At 51.2% G+C, this 18,966-nt stretch overlaps 4 protein-coding genes across 10 annotated transcripts in view; 3 read left to right on the forward strand and 1 right to left on the reverse strand.

Moving 5' to 3' along the window:
- The first annotated feature begins 655 nt into the window (after positions 1 to 655).
- On the forward strand, positions 656 to 7,947 carry Fam83c (family with sequence similarity 83 member C). 2 transcript variants are annotated; one of them, XM_047538170.1, is made up of 4 exons: positions 656 to 1,231; positions 3,428 to 3,595; positions 3,798 to 3,922; positions 4,431 to 7,947. In XM_047538170.1, the coding sequence occupies exons 1-4, from the start codon at positions 725 to 727 to the stop codon at positions 5,869 to 5,871; spliced, it is 2,241 nt and encodes a 746-aa protein (XP_047394126.1). In that variant the 5' UTR covers positions 656 to 724; the 3' UTR covers positions 5,872 to 7,947. The 2 variants fall into 2 exon arrangements, with proteins under 2 accessions (XP_047394126.1, XP_047394131.1); XM_047538175.1 differs by lacking the exon at positions 3,428 to 3,595.
- Positions 7,948 to 8,094: 147 nt separating this feature from the next.
- Positions 8,095 to 14,278, forward strand: Eif6 (eukaryotic translation initiation factor 6). Of its 2 annotated transcripts, XM_047538193.1 has the most exons (7): positions 8,100 to 8,226; positions 8,417 to 8,539; positions 8,636 to 8,721; positions 10,270 to 10,445; positions 10,972 to 11,148; positions 11,351 to 11,532; positions 14,007 to 14,278. In XM_047538193.1, exons 2-7 carry the CDS (start codon positions 8,433 to 8,435, stop codon positions 14,014 to 14,016), a joined length of 738 nt encoding a protein of 245 aa, XP_047394149.1. In that variant the 5' UTR covers positions 8,100 to 8,226; positions 8,417 to 8,432; the 3' UTR covers positions 14,017 to 14,278. The 2 variants fall into 2 exon arrangements, with proteins under 2 accessions (XP_047394152.1, XP_047394149.1); XM_047538196.1 differs by lacking the exon at positions 11,351 to 11,532 and having other exon boundaries at positions 8,095 to 8,226.
- Positions 14,150 to 16,110, forward strand: Mmp24os (MMP24 opposite strand). 3 transcript variants are annotated; one of them, XM_047538211.1, is made up of 2 exons: positions 14,150 to 14,277; positions 14,989 to 16,110. In XM_047538211.1, the coding sequence occupies exon 2, from the start codon at positions 14,992 to 14,994 to the stop codon at positions 15,169 to 15,171; it is 180 nt and encodes a 59-aa protein (XP_047394167.1). In that variant the 5' UTR covers positions 14,150 to 14,277; positions 14,989 to 14,991; the 3' UTR covers positions 15,172 to 16,110. The 3 variants fall into 3 exon arrangements, with proteins under 3 accessions (XP_047394167.1, XP_047394165.1, XP_047394158.1); XM_047538209.1 differs by lacking the exon at positions 14,150 to 14,277 and adding an exon at positions 14,336 to 14,915 and having other exon boundaries at positions 14,972 to 16,109; XM_047538202.1 differs by lacking the exon at positions 14,150 to 14,277 and adding an exon at positions 14,342 to 14,915 and having other exon boundaries at positions 14,989 to 16,108.
- The window catches only part of Mmp24 (matrix metallopeptidase 24), a 39,641-nt gene continuing 36,324 nt past the window's right edge, over positions 15,650 to 18,966 (reverse strand). The window contains exon 9 of one of the 3 annotated variants that reach the window (XM_047538180.1): positions 15,650 to 18,420. In XM_047538180.1, the coding sequence (XP_047394136.1) occupies positions 18,083 to 18,420 (338 nt within the window). In that variant the 3' untranslated portion in view covers positions 15,650 to 18,082. The remainder of the gene's footprint in view (positions 18,421 to 18,966) is intronic. The other 2 variants (XM_047538182.1, XM_047538184.1) reach the window with 2 other exon arrangements.

The following is an 18,966-nucleotide window of genomic DNA, read 5'->3' on the forward strand; positions in this document are numbered from 1 at the left end:
TGTTCAACCCTTATCTGGGGTCTGTGTGCATGTGGGTCAAGGCATGCACTATCCATGGTGGTGTATTTGGGATTATGGACGAGTGTTTAAATTAGTGTCTGGAAAAAAATAAAATAAATAAATTACTGTTTGGGCCAGTTAACGTGAATGGGTTTGATCAAGATGTGTGGCTGCATGTCAGCCTGTAGTCTATGTAGTTGGTCAGTTGTCAGTGTATCTGCTTATGTGTTCAGGTCTTTATCTGGGTGTCTTTGAGTCATACATCCACCAGGGAGTGTGTGTGTGTGTGTGTGTGTGTGTGTGTGTGTGTGTGTGTCCTTGAGCAAGCCCAGCCTCTCTGGACTGTAACCCAACCTCCCTATGTCCTTGGAAGGTCAGGACTGGAGACTTGCTAGGAGCCTGGTGGGATGGAGTGGCATTGCCGGGGAGAGGAGGGAGGCAGCAGCATGCATTAAGGGCCTGGACCTGCCGCTTCCTTGGGCAGGCGAGTCCCAACAGCGGGCAGACAGGTGGGGCTGACCTGACAGGTTCCAGAGGCCAGGGGCAACGGGGCGGAGCGTGGCTCTGACTTAGTATGGAAACGGGCTGGGGGGCCCCCACCACATACAGGGCGGGCAGGGCGGGCAGGCAAGAGGCGGTTCTGCCAGTATCTTCTTCCTGCTGTAGCCAACCTAGGTGCAGGCCATGGAGCCTGGTGGTGGGTGAGGCAGCCAGGTGGGCAGGCATGTTGGGAGGCCTAGGATCTGGAGGGACCCAGGGCATGGCGGGATCCCTGCGGGGCCGGGTGGAGGAGCTGAAGCGGCCGTGGTGGCGGGAGAGCTCACCCCTGGTGCTGCAACACAGTGAAGCAGCCCGGCTGGCAGCTGACGCCCTCTTGGAGCGGGGTGAGGCTGCCTACCTACGGGTCATCTCTGAAGAGCGGGAACTGCCCTTCCTGAGTGCCCTGGACATGGACTACATGACCAACCATGTGCGTGGGGGTCCTGAGTTCAGCGAGACTCAGGGGCCCGAGGCCTCAGGACCCGACCGACTCAGCATGCTCTCTGAAGTCACCTCTGGCACTTACTTCCCCATGGCCTCTGACATAGACCCCCCAGACCTGGATCTGGGCTGGCCCGAGGTTCCACAGGCCACGGGCTTCAGCCCCACCCAGGCTGTGGTCCACTTCCAGAGAGACAAGGCCAAGAACATCAAGGACTTGCTTCGGTTCCTCTTCAGCCAGGCCCGCACGGTAAGGGCCACATCTCTTCATTCATTTCACGAATGTGGAAGCTAAGGACCAAAGAGGGAAGGGACCAGGGAAAGCCCACATAGCAATTTAGGAGCAGGATTGGGACTAGATCTTTTGACTATTAGATCCCAAACTACCAGAAGGTGGGCATGTGTTTTATTTCTTTGCGTATGCTAGGTGAGTGCTCTCCAAGCGGAGCCACCGCTTCAACTCGTGTTTTATTTCTTTTGGTAGCCCTTTGGCACTCAAGAACTTTATGGATAAGCACAGAACAGGGCATGGTCCTCTGGGATGCCCATCCACCCTGAAAATGCATGAGGTTGTGTGTATTGCAGGGAGGGGTTCTTATGGCATTTTTCTTGGGAAGGGAGTCTAGGGCCTTCACCAGATTCTCAGAAAGTTTCATGATCCCCAAACTAAAAGCCCAATCTCAAAGAACATCTGAGACACCCACTTGACTTACAGAGGAAAGAGATTAAAGACAGGGAAGGGCTGGGACTTGCCCAGGGAGGTTGTCAGGCTAAGGGAAAGAGAAGGGGTCTCTGACTCAGGCCCTTGTCTCCAGCTGCACCTCACCATCCTGTGCTGTTTCCAGCTGGGCCTGAAGCAGGGGATGGGGCACTGGGTGTGGACCTCAGCATGCACTTGGGGGCTGAGCAGTTAGCTCAGCACCAAGGTGGAGCAAGAAGTGGAGGCTGCTGGGCTCAGAGGAAAGAGAATAGGAGAGCAGGTGGAAGTGGTCATGCTTGGTCTCTGGCCACCCAGCAGCACAGCTTTACTCCCGCATCCCTGTCCTGTTCTCAGGAGATAGAGAATGGACAAAACGATGCCTGGCAGGATTTGAGGTAGGGTTAGACTCCCGCTGCAGAGGTCAGAAGTCAAGATGCCAGGCTCTACCGGTACCTCCACAGCCTTACTGGCGAGCCTGTCAGTGCCCCAGGCATGGGAGGGCCAACCTGATTGGCATCAGGAATGGGGTTATTAGTGAGGCTGTTGTCATCAACATACCCCTTTGATCTTTCCTGCCTGTCCTTGTTCCCTACTCCTGGTCAGGCCTGTGATGTGTGTGGACTAGGGCAACCCCAGTGCTTTGCCTGCTCACCCCCATTTAAACCCTTCCATTCTGGGCTAGAAGCCAGGCCTGTCACTGTCTTCCAGAGTGACCTTGGGAAGTACTTCCTTTACCCAAGGACCAATGTCCTCATTTGTTAAGAAGGCAGCGGGAAAGGTACATTTATTGAACCTCTGTTGTGTGTCCATCATTTTCACATTTAATTCCCCATAACTCAGAGATGCAGCTATCATTATCTCCCTTTAGCAGACAAGGAAGCTGAGGCTTTTGGAGGTGAAGTGATTCGCCCAAGGCTCTATCTCTAGAAAGTGACAAAGTTCAGGTTTTTATACATTATGTCAGCTCTAGATTCACAGTACTGGGCTCTTTACTTCCTGCTTCTTGCCCAGTCCTATACCTCCTGTCTCTTAGCCCTGCCCAGGAGAGGAAAGTCTCATAGTAAATACATGCAAAAGGAAGAAGGCATTGGAGGACTTGGGAGTGCCAGAGAGGTTTCAGGGGCATATCTGAGGCAGCCGTATATACACGAGAGGGGAAAAAACCCCGCCCTCAGCTAGGCAGAAAACTCCATTCCACTTGGCATGAGTAGAATAGGAGAAGCTGTGAGTATAAGGTGTTACATAAGACCTTTGCAACTTCACAGAGAAACTGAGGCAGGTTTGGCAAAGGGCACTGGGGGGACCAGCAACTGGCTTGCAAGTCTTAGACTGCCGCAGGGCCGGAGCTAGTCAGAAGTCTGTGGGGAACTAGGCTGGGAAACAGGGTTTGGGTTCTGCTTCTGACTCCTGCCCTCTCTGGGTTAGGGGTAGAGTGGGACTTTGTACTAATATAGTTGATCCACAAACACCTTTGAGTATCTGATGGCAGATAAACACTCTGTCCACAGGAAAAAAGCACACAAAGACCTTCAAATAACCAAAGTTCAAGATAGTCAAATCTCCTTGTTCCCAAGTTAAGAACCCCACGTTGGGGATTGCTGAAAGCCCTTTCTAGTCAGATATTCTCATAGGCTCTGGTGGCCTCTGGGTTTCCATACCATTCTTCCTTCCTGGGAACAGGGCTAGACTGGATGTAGGATGTAGGCAGTGCCCTGGGCAGGGCTGAACTTCCCTTTCTTCTCCTAGGTGGTAGCTGTGGTGATGGACATATTTACTGATATGGAACTTCTGTGTGACCTCATGGAGGTCTCTAGCCGGCGCGGTGTCCCTGTTTACCTGCTCCTGGCCCAGGAGCACCTGAGGCACTTCCTGGAGATGTGTTACAAGATGGACCTCAATGGGGGGCACCTGCCGGTCAGTGTGAGCCAAGGACAGCAGTCAGGGGAGGAGGTGGGGAGTCAGGAGGATAGAAGAGCCAGTTGGTGGTCAGTGAGCACTAGGGGAATCAGTGGAAGTGGGGAACTGGGTTACCTTAGCTGTTTGAGGTCAGACACCTTGGGGCATAGATATGGCTTGAGTTCTACTCTCTTAAGGTCACCTTCTACCCTTGACCCAGAAAATGCGTGTGCGGAGTACCTGTGGGGACACATACTGCAGCAAGGCAGGCCGTCGCTTCACGGGGCAGGCCCTGGAGAAGTTTGTCATCATCGACTGTGAGCAGGTGGTGGTGGGCAGCTACAGGTGAGCAAGTGAAGGGGGGAGGGGCCCGAGGCTGTACCATGGGCTGGAGAGGATACCTCAGATGACTGCTCTGAACTTTTCTCCTTCCATACATGCACCCATCCATCCCTTTAGACTCATACTGAGCACCCACTGTGTGCTAGGCACCCTGTAAGATGCAGGCCTGTGTAGGAGACAGCTGTGGAGGAGTCTATCCTAAGGGAAGGATTACTTTAATGCCCTTGTAATAGAAAACAACCACTGCACGTGGGGGGGACTTCAGGGAAACTTGCCCCTGGTCCATTTTATAGATGGGGAAGTTGAGGCCCTGAGGTGGGCAGCCATGTGCCTAAGTCTTTCAGACTGGGTTAGGATGCGCACAAATCTGGAGTCACAGCTCTGCCCCCTCACTGTGAGTCCTCATGGGGACAGAGTCTTGGTCCATTTCCAGGCACACTCCCCTGATTATGACTGCTGCCAAGTCCTGGGTCCTGTACTTTGACAACTGACCCTGACCCTCTGCCCCCAGCTTCACCTGGCTCTGCAGTCAGGCCCACACCAGCATGGTGCTACAGCTGAGGGGCCGCATCGTGGAAGACTTTGATCGGGAGTTCCGCTGCCTGTATGCCGAGTCACGGCCTGTGGAGGGCTTCTGCGGTGGTGAGGATCCACTGTCTCCCCGGGCACCGCATCCTCCCCCAGTGGTCCTGGCCTTTGGGCCTGGCATCCCAAGCCCTACCTGCTCCTCGCCCACCAGCACCAGTCTCAGCAGCATCAAGCGCTCACCTCTCATGGGCCGTTCCTCCTACCTTGCTCTACCAGGAGGTGGTGGCTGTAGTGATATGGGCATGGGATCCTCATCCCCAAGTCTTGCCTGCCGTGAAGCCAATGGTCAACCCTCTCTGCATCGCCAGCTGTCAGACCCTAACCATGGCTGCCTTCCGGGGTCCTACAGGGTCAACCTGGGCAAGATGGGGGCGGCCCCATGGTCCCAATCTTCCCCTGCCCTCAACCACAGTAGCACTGGCCCCTTGACTCCGACAGTGGGGTCACCCCTGCTCCCCTGTCCCCGCCCCCTCCTGCACTTCCCCCGAGGGGTCCGAGCCCTGTCCCGGCTCCCAGAAAATGGGCTCCCAGGATGCCTAGAACCCAACCCTCCACGAGGTCGCTGGGTGCCTGGCATGGCCCTGGAGACAGTGGAGGAGAAGAAGCCATCATTGAGTCAGAGCCATGACCAGCTGGACCTCCTTGTCCCCTTCCCTAAAGCCCGAGAAGCAGAAGGCCCTGACTCTAGGGTTACACCCAACTCAGGCTCCCTTCGGCCAGGAGAACAGGCCCCAGAGGACAGGAGGTTGTCCCTCAGCAAGAGCTATAGCCAGTTGGATCTTCTGCCCCAGACCCAGAGTGCTGAGGGGGCCTCTGAGTCGGGTTCCCTCAGACCTAGTGATCTAGCCTCAGAGGACAGGAAGCTATCCCTAAACCACAGCAGTGGCCATCTGGACCTTCTGGTACAGCACCCTAAGGCCCAAGGCTCCAGAGTACCCCCTGAAATCAACACCTCGGCCAGGCCTGGCAAGCAGGGTCTAGATGAGCGACGGCAGACCCTGGGTCACAGTCAGCTGGACCTTATCACCAAGTTTGGTCCATTCCGAAATGAGGGGCCTGGGCCCAACATCCTCCCAGGACCAAGCTCTTCTTGCATGGTTGGAGTGGGCTCTGGGGATGAGAAGCGGCTGACTCTGGGCCACAGCAATCTGGACCTTATCACCAAATATCATCAACTGCAGGGTGCCAGGCAGGGACCTGAGCCTGGCCTCCCTGGGGGCCCCATAGGTGGCCATCACAATAGTAGTAGTAATGACCTGTTTGGGGAAGAGAAACGGCTGACTCTGGGCCACAGCAAACTAGACCTCATCACTAAGTATAACAAGTCCAAGTTCAAGCTGCTTCGCAGTCGCTTTGAATCCTAGCTCTGCACCCAGCAGGGATAGATCCTTCTTCTATCCACTGAGTCTGGACTTGCTCAATCTCAAACCCTGGGCCAAAAAGCAAAGCCAGAGCTGAGGGGAGGGTAGGGCCAGGTCAGAAACTCTCTGGGTTCAAGATTCTAGCATGTACTTGTGCATGCAAGCACGCGCGCACGTGCACACACACACACACACACACACACACACAAATGGAACCCAGGGTTGCTTACTGTTTGCCAGAGTGCTGGGCACTTCATACTAGTTATTCTTCTTGTCCTTCATCCTCACAACCTCCTTACAAGATGGACCCCTTGTTGTTATATAGTTATAGAATAATAGGTATTATTCCCCCTGTTTATAAATGTGGGAGCTGAGGGCCAAGTTTTGGAAGATTTATTTGGGGACAGGTCCAAGTAAATGGCAGAATAGGGTCCTCTGCCAGATCTGATTCTCTGGGTCTAAAGATTCTATTTTCTTCTCGTACGTGACATACAATTCACATGTCTCCATGCACACAAAATGCAAACGCTACAGAGTTGCTTCAAGTGCCCATACGATATACACAGCACACAGGGTACACACCTGCAAACTGTACACCCATAGATGCATAAAGTAAGTACACATAGTCCATGTGATAAACCCACTCAGAACTTTAGTTGGGGGTATTCAATAAATGTCACCTGACTAAATGAATGGCTACACAAAAATATATACATTCAGTGCACACTGTAGAACTCCTCAGGATCCCCAAACTATAAATATGCACACAACCAAAAACACAGATGCACACACACACACACACACACACACCCCAATTAGTATCTGCTTGCACCTAAGCTATATCCCCAGTCCTGTGTTGGACATGCCATAGGGCTGATGGATAAATCAGACTCGGACCCTGGGGGATAAGGATTAAATGCAGAAACCACTGGATAACAAGACAGGGCTGAACTGAACAAAAGCATAATTAGCAATAGAGTGAAAGGACATGGAGTTTCTTAGAGCAGGTAGCCTTTGAGCCAGGCCTTGAAGGATGGGGAAGTTTGGGACAGAGAGGAATTCTTGGTAGAGTGAGCCAGGTGAAGAGAGGCCCAAGAGAGGACTGAGTTAGTGGGTCTGAGGTGAACTGGAAAGGACAAGTAGAGCATGTGGATACACACGCCATCTTGCTGAGTGTCTCTTGAAGTACAGGTTGTGACAGGTTGTAGGCATTTTTCCTGAGCTCACCACCTGCCTGGGACAGTGTATGTGATACAAATCAATAAAGACAGATATGGCTAGACCCAGCAGCAGCCTGGAGTATCCTGAGGAATGTCAAGCTATAGAACTGCAGGTTGGGGATGGGAAAGGGCACACCATTCACGAGGCTTATGGGGGTGGCCCTGGAGGAAACCAGATGGACCCGTGAAGTCTTGAGGAGAGGGGTTCTAAGCCAAGCCTTCAAGGTAACTTTCTAAGAAATTCTGAAGCATTTCTGGATTCTGCAAAATGTGAGCCAAGTTCATTCTGTCTATGAGAATAGGGCCCTTGTCTGACCACTATCCCAGGAACAGGTGGCTGCTGAGAAACAGAGGACATGTGAGAGGCACTTTGCTGAAGCCAGTCAGCCCCCACATGGGTTGCCCACCCTGGACCTCTTCCCCTCTAACCTCTGCCTAAGATCCAGCTTCATCCATCCTCCCTTCTCTCCAATACCTCCTTCAGCCCGTTTTCTCTGCTTCTCTGGCCACGACTCCTTCTCTAGACTCTTTATCTTGGTCTCACTTCTCCCTACTGGATACCCTCTCCTGGGTGACTTCATCTACTCTAGGCTTCAGCCCCAAATCTCATTCATCAGTCTCTCACTCTCGCCTAAGCTCCGAATCCGGATTTCTGCCCACATGGCCGAGCTAGATTCATCACCTTTCCCAAACCTGCCCTTCCTCCTCTGGCTTCATTTCAGCAAATACCCCTATCATCAATCTATCCTCTGGGGTTGAGGAATTAGCTCAGTGATGCAGCACTTGCCCAGCATGTGCGAGGCGCTGGGTTCAATTCTCAGTACTGCATACGAACGAAAAATGCCCAGACATCTCTGGCTCCTCCTCTCCTTCATGCCTCCCACGCGAGCGGCAGCGGTTTTGGTCGACAGTATTGCCTATAAAGCTCCAGAACGAACCAAAGAATGAACGTGCTGGGGGCGGAGCCGCGACCAGGTCAGCTTATTTGCAACCATAGAGCCCGCCCAGAGGGTGGAGCTAGAGTGGCCGCATGCGTGGCGCGGGGCGCGGGGCTCGCCCGGAAATCTTCCTGAGCCGAGGCGGAAACGGAGAAGAGTTGTCGCGTGAAGGAGCTGCTTGTGGAGGTTGCTGTCGCTTGGTGAGCTGGTGTGAAGGGCGACCGCAAGGGTCAGCGCCCGACCCCGAGTCGGGAGAAGTAGGGGCTGGAGACCCTGGAGTGGTCCCCTGGGCGGGACCCGAGGTTTTTAGGGGGCCGAGGGGGGCGGGGTCGCGGCTGGGAGTGCCGGAGGCCGGAAGATCCGCCGGCCCTGAACTCTCCGGTTACGCAGCCCCCAGGCCTCCCTCATGGCGGTCCGAGCGTCCTTCGAGAACAACTGTGAGATCGGTTGCTTTGCCAAACTTACCAACACCTACTGCCTGGTGGCCATCGGAGGATCCGAGAACTTCTACAGGTGTGGCGGGAGCCCCGGGGCCAACGGCGGCGGCAGGGAGGGATACCGGGAGTTCCAGGCCCCCAGCCCGTGACAACCAGGTCCATGTCCCTACAGTGTGTTCGAGGGCGAGCTCGCCGATACCATCCCCGTGGTGCACGCGTCCATCGCCGGCTGCCGCATCATCGGGCGCATGTGTGTGGGTAAGGCAGGTGGAGGACGCCCAGGGAAAGAGTAGAGCCTCCAGACACCATTAGTCATTAATCATACCCCTAGAGAGGACCTGGAATGACCTAGGAATTTTCAGGCTTCGTTCATCATCTCCATATACTATGTAATCTCTCAGGCTGAGTGGGACCTAGTCTGAGTGTCAGCAGATCAAGGACAATAACCTGTGGCAAAGCCTTATCAAGAATAGTCATAACAAATAGCAGTAAGTGCTTTCACTCGTGTTCGAATTCCATCTTCACAACGACACTGGGAAGTACGAAATATTGACCTATTTGATGATGAAACTGAGACTCAGAGAACCTGTTTGACACCAAGTTCCACACTTAGGGGTGGAGGAGGATTTGGATGTCATCTTTTCCCCACCACTGACGATGGGAACGTTGTTTTCTCTTTCTGAGCATCCATTTCTGCCTCTGTAAAATGACTAGTTAAGATTCTGGGTCATCCTATTCAGCTAAATCTTCAATTTTTTCACCACATCACTGAATGGCATCCCTATTCCCTAATCTGTCAACACTGTGACTGTTTACTCTGGTTATCAGTTCTTTTTTTAAGCTGGCTCTGTATTCCATTTCTACCACTTCTTATGTACTTTCTGATTCAGTTAAAACACCCTGATCTCAAAATAATAACAAGACACTGATTTCTAATCATGACAATAGAACTTGAAGCAAATTTTGACATAACAAGAGAGAATTTAGCCCAGCCATAGTATTTTAATGATAGTAACTCAGAATTCTGAAATTTAAAGTTGTTGCCTTGCAGGGATAGGCAGAGGTTTAGCCATAGTTGTCAAAATGTAATCATTTTTGTTCATTCTTCTTGTCTTTTGGTACATTAGGATGTATTCCTCCATTCTAATAACAGTGACCATTTGGGCAGTTTTGGGCTTGGTCTATTAGGAATAGTGCTGCTATGTAAATCCGAACATATGTACATAATTCTATTGGATATGTAATACCTAAGAGAAGAATGGCAGAGTTACAGGTTACGATTATTCAGCTTAGTAGGTGATACCAGATAATTTTCTGAAGTGGTTGACCAATATATACTCCTGTCAGAGAATATGAGAATTTGAGTAAATTCCATAATCTTTGATAACACTTGGTGTTGATGGTCTTTTAAATTTTTTAGCCATTCTGGCAGGTGTGTAGTGTTAGCTGAAATTTTCTACCCCTTGTGCTGCAGATCAAATCCAGGGGTACACTCATGGTAGGGGAGAGCTTCACCACTAAGTTACATCCCTAGTCCAGCAAAATGAACAACTCCTACCAAGGACCTTTCCTACTAGTCCTGCTTCCTCCCATAGATGATGAAGTGGGCAGGGTTTGTTGGGATAGATACCTGGGCCATCTTGGGACTGCCCAAGGGTGATGTATAGATTATTGAGTTGGAGGACTGGAGTCTGAGACTAAAATCATCAGGCTGAGCCTAGTTGTATCCTGAACTTTTAGGGCACAAGAAACATCTCTTGTATTCATGGTTCCTCTTTGCCTTACCCTTCATTTTGGGTCTTCCAGGGAACAGGCATGGGCTCCTGGTGCCGAACAACACTACAGATCAGGAGCTGCAACACATTCGCAACTGCCTCCCAGACTCAGTGCAGATCCGTCGGGTAGAGGAGCGGCTCTCAGCTCTTGGCAATGTTACTACCTGCAATGACTATGTGGCCTTGGTCCACCCAGACCTGGACAGGGTAAGTCAGCTTGGCTCAAGAATCATAAGACCAGCCTAGTCTCTGGATAGCACTGTTCTTGCCCCACTGGCAGGAATTAGGGGTATCACTTATGTTATCCCCTTATATCTGGGCTCTCAAATTTCAGGCACTCATAGGAATAGTGACAGTTCATCCATGGTGTGCTCAATTTCAGAAGCTTTGGCAGGCATTAATCCTTCAGGATCGCAAGATTGGCCCATCCAGTACAGTGACCTGGGTCAGGACAAATGATTGACAGTTGAACTTGAGTGTGGTTTAGAGGGAAAAGGGTCACATGGAGACTGACTTCAGCAGTTCAGGGCATTCATGGGTATTAAGTGCTCCTAAGCTAGACTCTGCTTTAAGTTGTACCTCCTCTTTTCTCTGAGTGAGGCTTCCATACACAGCTATGTAGAAGAGAAATGAGGGAGTCAGAGAACTGAGTTCAGAGTAGTTTTGGCTTGGAGAGCCCCTGGTTCTTGAGCCTGAAGTTCTGGGCCCTAACCACAGTACCTTTGGCCAACAGGAAACAGAAGAAATCTTGGCTGATGTGCTCAAGGTGGAAGTCTTCAGACAAACAGTAGCTGACCAGGTGCTAGTAGGAAGCTACTGTGTCTTCAGTAATCAAGGAGGGCTGGTGCATCCTAAGACTTCAATTGAAGACCAGGATGAACTGTCTTCTCTTCTTCAGGTCCCCCTTGTGGTAAGCATTCCTGCTCTCTGACCTCTGTCTCCTGCTGAGGCAGACCCCTCCCAGTATTTGGGAATCTGAGTTATTACCTGCCCTAGTTTGGGATTGGGGCTGTGGCCTAGGGGAGTGTGGTCTTTCGGGAACATCCTCATTAGGGAAGGGAGAGACTTTGGCTGTTGGTACCATGATCCAAACCAAGCCCATCCCATGGCAGGCAGGCACTGTGAACCGAGGCAGTGAGGTGATAGCTGCCGGGATGGTGGTGAACGATTGGTGTGCCTTCTGTGGCCTGGACACAACCAGTACGGAGCTGTCGGTAGTGGAGAGTGTCTTCAAACTGAATGAAGCCCAGCCTAGCACCATTGCCACCAGCATGCGGGATTCCCTCATTGACAGGTATTTGGGGCCAGGGCAGGATCTTACTTTACCTTTTGAGGGAAGGAGAAAAAGATGCCATTTAGATTCGGAGCCATATTGTGATTGTACTGATAGGTTCTCCTCAAGTGAGTATATCTGCATACTGCTGAGTAGTCACAGAATATGGGATACAACTAGTAAACATTTCTTGAAGACTCAGCTTTTGAAGAGTCCTTATTTTTGAAGACTTAGCTCTGTAGGCAGACCTGTGGTCCATCTTATTTGATTACTGACCATGTTTGTTTGTTTTTTATAATTGATATGGAGATCAAACTAAGGGGCACTTAACCACTGGACCATATCCCTAGCCCTTTTTTGTATTCTATTTAGATAGAGTCTCACTGAGTTGTTTAGGGCCTCACTAAATTGCTGAGGCTGGCTTTGAACTTGCAATCTTCCTCTCAGCCTCCCGAGCTGTGGGATTACAGGTGTGCACCACTGTGTACAGCTCATGTTTAAATTTTTTTCCCCCAGTTCTTATTTGCCTATGTGTAAGTATCTTCAGCCAGTAGCCCAGACCTGAGACAGAAAAGAGCTGTTGGCTAGGGGGAAGGTGGGAAGGCTATTCTAAATTTCTGAAGAGACTCCAGATTCCTGAGGGGTGGTGGTTAGGGCTGAATAGTGCATCAAAATTCCAATATGGAGTTTTATGAGTTAAAAAAAAAAAAAAAAAAAAAATTGGGAGCCCTAACTCTATAGAGAGAGAAAACTTAATCCTTTTGGGATCTCTATAGAAACCCCAAAGTAGAGTACGTGCCAAGTAACTGACCCACTACTTTCCATGGGTAAAATTTTCCTTCATTCTCCTTCTTTAATTGGTTTGCAGATGTTCATTGATCCCTAAGGAAAAGGCTCCCTGGGGGATAGCTAGGCAGTTTAGTTCTACATTCTGCCTCTGAGGGGCTCACAGTGTAACGGGAAAAAAGATATTGTGACCACAGGTAACTTTTAGCTATCTTCACAGGGGAAGTAAAAAGTGCTGTAATTGTCCTCAGAAGTTGACTTGGGTATCTCTGATGAGAAACTTTTGGGGATCATGATGGTTTCATAAAGGACAGATTATTTATCCTGGTTTCAAGGAGTGAGTTGGTATTTGAATGTGCAGGGATGAGTGGGGAAAACCCTCAGAATTTCAACACAGATGGGAAATTACAGAGAATGTGAAGGAAAGAGGTAGTATTCTCAGAGTGCTGAGGACTTCGAACACCCATGTCACCATCAGGAAATTGTGACTGCCAGCCTGCAGTTTTGAGCTTTTGTGTACTGGAGTAGGGCATAGTTCTGGGTTTTTTGTTTGTTGTTTGGTTTTTTGTTTGTTTTTTAAATAAGCTACCCTGGTTGATTTTGATGGGGGTACTTTGGGAACCATACTAACTTGGCTGTAAGGATAGGTGAGCAACTGAAAGTTTTTTTTTTGTTTTTTTGTTTTTTTTCTCTGGTGCTGGGGATCAAACCCAAGACACTCTTGTGTGTTAAGCACTCTGCCACTGAGCTATATCCCCGGTCTGAAAAGTTCTTATGCAACAACTTTTTATATGCAGACAATAGTGATGTGACAATGAGTAAAATATATCTCCTGTCCTTTTGGAACATAGAATCTTGTAAGGAAGACGTGCTTATACAATTAATCATTTATTTAAAGAACAAAAGTCCTTTTAGCAACCTAAGAACAAAAAAGGAATTTCTATAACATTATAATTGATACCTACCAAAAAAAAAACACTACAGCCAATGTTGCATTTAACAGTAAAACTTTAGAAGCTTCCATTAAAGTCATGCAAAATTGCTACATTGGTCAGTGTTCTGGTAATCCTTGCCTGTGCAGTTAGATAATATAAAGAAATGGGTATTAGAAAGGAAGAGAGATCACTTACTAGTCTAAGGTTACTAGTCTAAGGACGCATTTTGTTTGAGGTGCCCATGAGACCTCATGGACATATCAGGTAGGCAATTAGAAATACATACTTCAGTTTTAAAATCATATAATGATTATCATCTTCAGTAAGAATGTTTGACTCCCAAACCTTACAGAGCAGAACTGTTTTCCAGCCTAGTATTGGTGACTTTTTGTATTTACTTAGTGCTGATAAGGCAGAGTTCTGGAAAAGGAGGCCAAAGTTCTGGTCCTAACCCTACCACTGGGGAACCTGTGATCTGGGCACATCCTTTCCTCTAAACTGAGCCCCCTTGCTTCCTTCTCTAATATTCTGAAACTCTGGTTTATCATCAACAGCTGAATAAATTGTTGAGCAACTTGGCCCACTTGAGTGGGGAACAGATTACTTTTATTCTTTAATAAACTAGATTAAGACATGGAATGCAGTTGAACTGGGTGGACCAGGTGGTTCTCTGAGAGTGACTCTTCAAGGCTGAGCTAGAACAAAATTCCAGGAGTGGGGGTGAGGTGTGCCCTGTGAAAAGGCTATTGACAGTGTTCCTCCTTCTCTCCACAGCCTTACCTGAGTCATCTTTCCATGCTGTTCCATGGGCTTCTGCCTCTGGACTTTGGCTCCCTCTCACACCTCAACTAGTCTGTACTGGATGCTGGCAGGTTGTGGCAGGGAGCTCACTGAGTGGATGAGTACCCAGCTCCTTCACCTGTGCCATCTCCTGAATCTATTTTACTCCAAAAACCTGCCATGTCATTGCTGATTGTCAATCCTGGTGGCTTCTGGATGAGGGTTCTGCTGTCCTGTGCCACCCCATTAAAGGGAGTTGCCTCTGGTGTGTCTTGTGTTTGTGTGTGTGTGTGTGTTGGGGTTGGAACCCAGTACCTGGTGCATGCTAGGGAAGCACTATTCAATGAGTCCCTAGCTCTCTGGCCATTCTGAATGTGCTATCTGGGGTGACCTCAGTCTCTGTGCCTCTTTCCCAATTGTTCCAGAATCCTGGGAAGGTTGGATGGGATGGACACCCCCACACAGCCCTCGCCATCATCAGGATGGGAGGCTTTATCCCAGAGCAAGAGAAATCTCCCCAGCAGTTCATGTATTTTTCACCCAACTTATGCCTCTGTCTAATCTGGTGAGAAGCTATTCCACCTTTCTCAGGCCAGTGTGAGGACCCTCTGAAGGTTCTCGGGCACCCAACCACAGGGCATTATTGCTCTCTGATCTAAAATACTTGGAGGTGACCCCTCAGGTACTTGGAGCTCAAGTGGGGTGGGCAGCGCTGTCAGTTCCCAGAGCATGTGGGGCGGGGCCTCGGTGCTGGAGCGGGATTGGCTGGGTGCGTTCGTTGGGTTCCGCCCCTGGGTGCAAATCTCATTTCCGCTCTGTTGATCGGCGGGAGGGTGAGGTTGGTGCGCAGTGACGTCAGTCGTGGCTCCTCCCGAGGCCAGCGTTGGGATCCAGCTCCCTGAGGTGAGGGTGGGGCGGGAGGGATTGTGGGAGTGGGGCTGCTGACCCAGGACCTGAAGGGTTTCTCATCCTATAGATCATGGGCACCCAACTGAGCGGCGGCCAGGGTGACCCGGAGCCGGCGCAGCCCCAGCCCGAGGTGCCAGAAGGCCCGGAACGGCCGCAACCCCAGCCCCAGCCCCAGCCCCAGCCCGAGCCCGGCCCATGGGGCCCGTTGGAAGACGTGCGCTTCCTCATAGCCTGCACCTCATGGTACTGACAGCAATCTGCGTCCTAGCCCTGCTCTATCTGGCCCTCCCTGCCGCCCTGCCCCGTGTCTCTTACACTCCTGCCCAGGCAGACGGGCAGGGAGGTTCCGGGACTGGAGGAAGTCTGCAGCATCGCCTCGAGGGCACCCGTTCGCCCTAACCCCCGAACAACTCCTCCAGCCTGCACCCAATCCCAGCTCAGACCTTCGTGCTCATCCCTGTCTTCTCCAGCATCCTGAGGCAGCCTTCCCTGAACCAGAACCAGAACTGGGCCAGGCCTCCTAGTAAGACCCTGAGAATGCTGACCTTCCAGCATGTCTGTCCCGTATTATTAGAACTGAGCTTGTGCCTGTGGCCCGGGTCATGGCACCATTTGCTTCACTTCAGAGAAGTCCTTGCCATAGTGACCCTCCCCATACTCCCCAGCCTCTGAGACAGAGGACAACTGATCGTGATCTGGCAGATGATGTATGTGGTAGCTACACTGCATTTCGAAGAACTCTCTTCTCTCGGAAGCTTCTTAAGGTCATTCAAACCCTCATGTTTGTTCCCACACCCCAGAGAAATGACACACTCTGTATTTCTGTTTTATTTATAAATGATTTAAAAAACATTATACAAAGGCTGATCAGTTTAAAATGTGACCGACACTGAAATGCTGTGATATTCCCCCAGGCTGAGGAGAAGCTGGGTTCTGGGGCCACCAGCACTTTGCCCCTCTGTCTGACTGCCCTGTCCTGGGGTGATGGACACACAGATGACCACAGGCAGGAGAATCTGAGATTGGAAGCCTCTAGGCTGAGCCCTCTCTGGGCCTGGCCTCACTTCTGCAGCCTGGGCTGCATCCCCTGCTCTTTTACAGCTGGCCTCATAGTACCAGGAGCCAGCAAGGAGCCTGGGGGGTGGGGAGCATGGCTAGAGCTTTCAAGAAGTGAGAGCACCAACCTGAGGAGTGGAGAGGGGCTGGGTGGGGGATGGGTAGGAAGAGATGGATAGAGGAGACACATATCTCAGACCCTAGAGGGTTCCACAGATGGGGGACACAAGACCCAGCCAGCTCATTGGATGGCCTGGTCAAGTAACAACCTCTCTGTGCTTCTTCTGAGGGCATGATGAGAGTTACCCTTGGCCTCCCAGGGCCTATGACTATTTCATGTGAGTGGACAGGTGTGAGCTAATAAAGTGCTTTGCAAAGTATAAAACACTGTACAAACCTATGAATCACTAATATCTCTGCAGTTGTTCCCCGCCTGCCCCAGGGATCCTGCCCTTGGCCAAAATGAGAAAAAACAGGATGATGATGACTGGGGACACAGTGGACCCACATAGGTGCCTCTGGGACAAGAGATTTTACTCAAGACACTTCCCAGGGCAGCAGGAGTCCCTGTCAGTGCTACAGGGTAGGCCAACCCAAAACCCAGAGACTGCAGGGTGGGGGGCAAGGCCCATGCAGGCTCAGAGGGCATTAGTGGCATCTTAGACCCTGCTGGTACCCTGAAGACTGCCTAACACCTCTTTTGGGCTTTGGCAGAGAGCCACTGAACCCATTGGTTTTGCCTAGGGTTCCTCAGTGACAAGCAGGGCTGCCTCTGCCTGATTGTAGCAAGGCTAGCTGAGCCTGGAAACTCCTGCCAGATAAGAAGGGTGGGTCTAAGAAGGTCAGAAAGGGAGGCCCCTAGGCTTGGGGCTGCTACCATTTGGGGGTGCCCTTTCCCTAAGAGCAATGCAGAAAATGAGCCCATTGAGCTGGGTTTCCAGGGCCAAGTTCAAGGCCTAAACACTGCTTCTGGACTGTAAGTCTGAGTTGCCTTAATATAGCTGGGGGTATGGGCGCTGAGTGCTTCAGAAGGCTGCCTGGGGCCCCTTCCTCCAAGGCCATGACAGCAGTGACCCTGAAACCATCTCTGTTTCACCTGACGTCAGGCTGAGCCTCCCGGCCACAAGCAACAGGCTGGAGCAGGGCTGGGGACAAGGTTAATGGAAGGGGGAGTGGAGGATATAACAAACTCAAGTCTGCCTCCAGAAATGGGGTCAGCTCCTGCCCCAGCTCTTGAGCCTCATGAGCAGGACCACAGCTAGTGTTGGGATGCTAGAGTGGCCTTAACAGCACCTTGGTCCTTATCACCTGGGGGAGGGCCACCAAGCTGGCTTCATCACCAAGACAGTCACTTCTAATTCACCTAAAGCCTCAAGCAGCCTTTGCAAAATGGGACTTTAAACAATAGTGACAGGACATTTAAATATTCACGACGTGACAGCTGGGTCCTTGTCAGATCCAGCTGGGCCACAGCCCTGCCTGCAGCATGTGACCCTAAACCTAGGTCTCAGAGGAGACCTGACAAATACAGCAGGTTTCCTGAGGGATCTGCTGTTTGCCAGCAGGGGAAACCCAGGCTTGTTGCCCACTGTGTTGGCAGCAGGGGTACTATAGCCTTCGAGGACAGTGAGCTGGGTGTCAGGGGACATCTGACCAGCAGGTGTTGGCAGAAGAGGACTGGGATTAGTGGCATCTCCCATACAGGGGATGAGAGCTAGTGCTGGCTTCCCATGGAGAGTCCCATACTGGGTCCCAGACAGGACAAGCTGTGGTGCCTCATGGACACCACAGGATGCAGTGACCACAGGGGTTCTTCTGGCATGGTCCCTGCCTCCTGATGGGGCCTGGTCTGTTCCCTTGAGTAACAAGTAGTTTACCCAGGACAGAAGGCTGACAGCGGGGCACCAGACACACATCCTGGGACATAACCCCCATCAATACCCTCCCCCATGCTCAGCCTAGGCCAATGCACTCACCACTTCAGCTGTATGACCCTGGCCTAGGACCTGCTGGCCCCCTGGGCAGTGTTCAGAACCGCCCCTTAGACCCTGGTGAGGAAGGGCCTGACTGGCCAGACTGAGTGGATAAAGAGGGCTCTGGGCTGCTCACACCCACTCCTGTACTGGCCGCTTATAGTAGGTGACAGGCTGAGGGCCTGCTTTGTTCTTGAACTGGAAGATGGTATAGACCAGCACCAGGATGCAGAGGGACAGGATGCAGGGGATGACCACGGCCACAGCATTCACAGAGCCTGGCATATCATTGATGGTCACCATGATGTCCACATCATCCTGAGGCAGCCGCCGCTCCTTACGCCGCTCCACCTCCTTCTGGTTACAGCCCATCCAGTCACGCAGAATGTTGCGCGGGTAGCCTGGCTCCACGCTGAGTTTCTGGTTGTCAAACTTCCAGTAGTCCCGGCCCTTGTAGAAGTAGGTGTAATCTGTAGAAATAGGGCCCAACATCACTACTCCCAGATACTTCCCAGTACCTGCTCTGGGTCAGTGTGAGGACACAGGATACTATGGCAGTGTGCATGAGGGGAGCTCTGAGGGAGGGGTGGCATGTTAGGTGTAGGGAGCAGCCTGGCAGAATCTTGGAGGTGATGGGTGCAGTGCTTGGCTGGATTGTAGAATAAACAATGCATCTGCAGAAAGGGGCACCCAGGACCTGGAGCAACCCTCCTGTGAGCTCAATGGTATTGAGAAACAACAGAAGGACTTCAAGTAGAACTGGGACGTGGCTCAGTAGCCCAGAGAGGACCATTCTCAGCTTAGGAACACAGCTCTTTCACACTCCTGACAAGGGTCAGATCAGGCCCTCAACTTAAGTCTTGACGGTACTGTCTCCATAGCTCTACAGCCTCAGGCCAGCTTCTGCCTGAGCCATGGGAGATGGAGCAAGATTTCTTCTGCTGACAATAGGCAATACCTTCCACAATTAAGGGATTTTTTAATTTTTAACTTAGTACTCATTACTTTTCAACAGA

This window comes from Sciurus carolinensis, chromosome 2 (genome assembly GCF_902686445.1).
Source record: "Sciurus carolinensis chromosome 2, mSciCar1.2, whole genome shotgun sequence".
NCBI classification, from domain to species: Eukaryota; Metazoa; Chordata; class Mammalia; order Rodentia; family Sciuridae; genus Sciurus; species Sciurus carolinensis.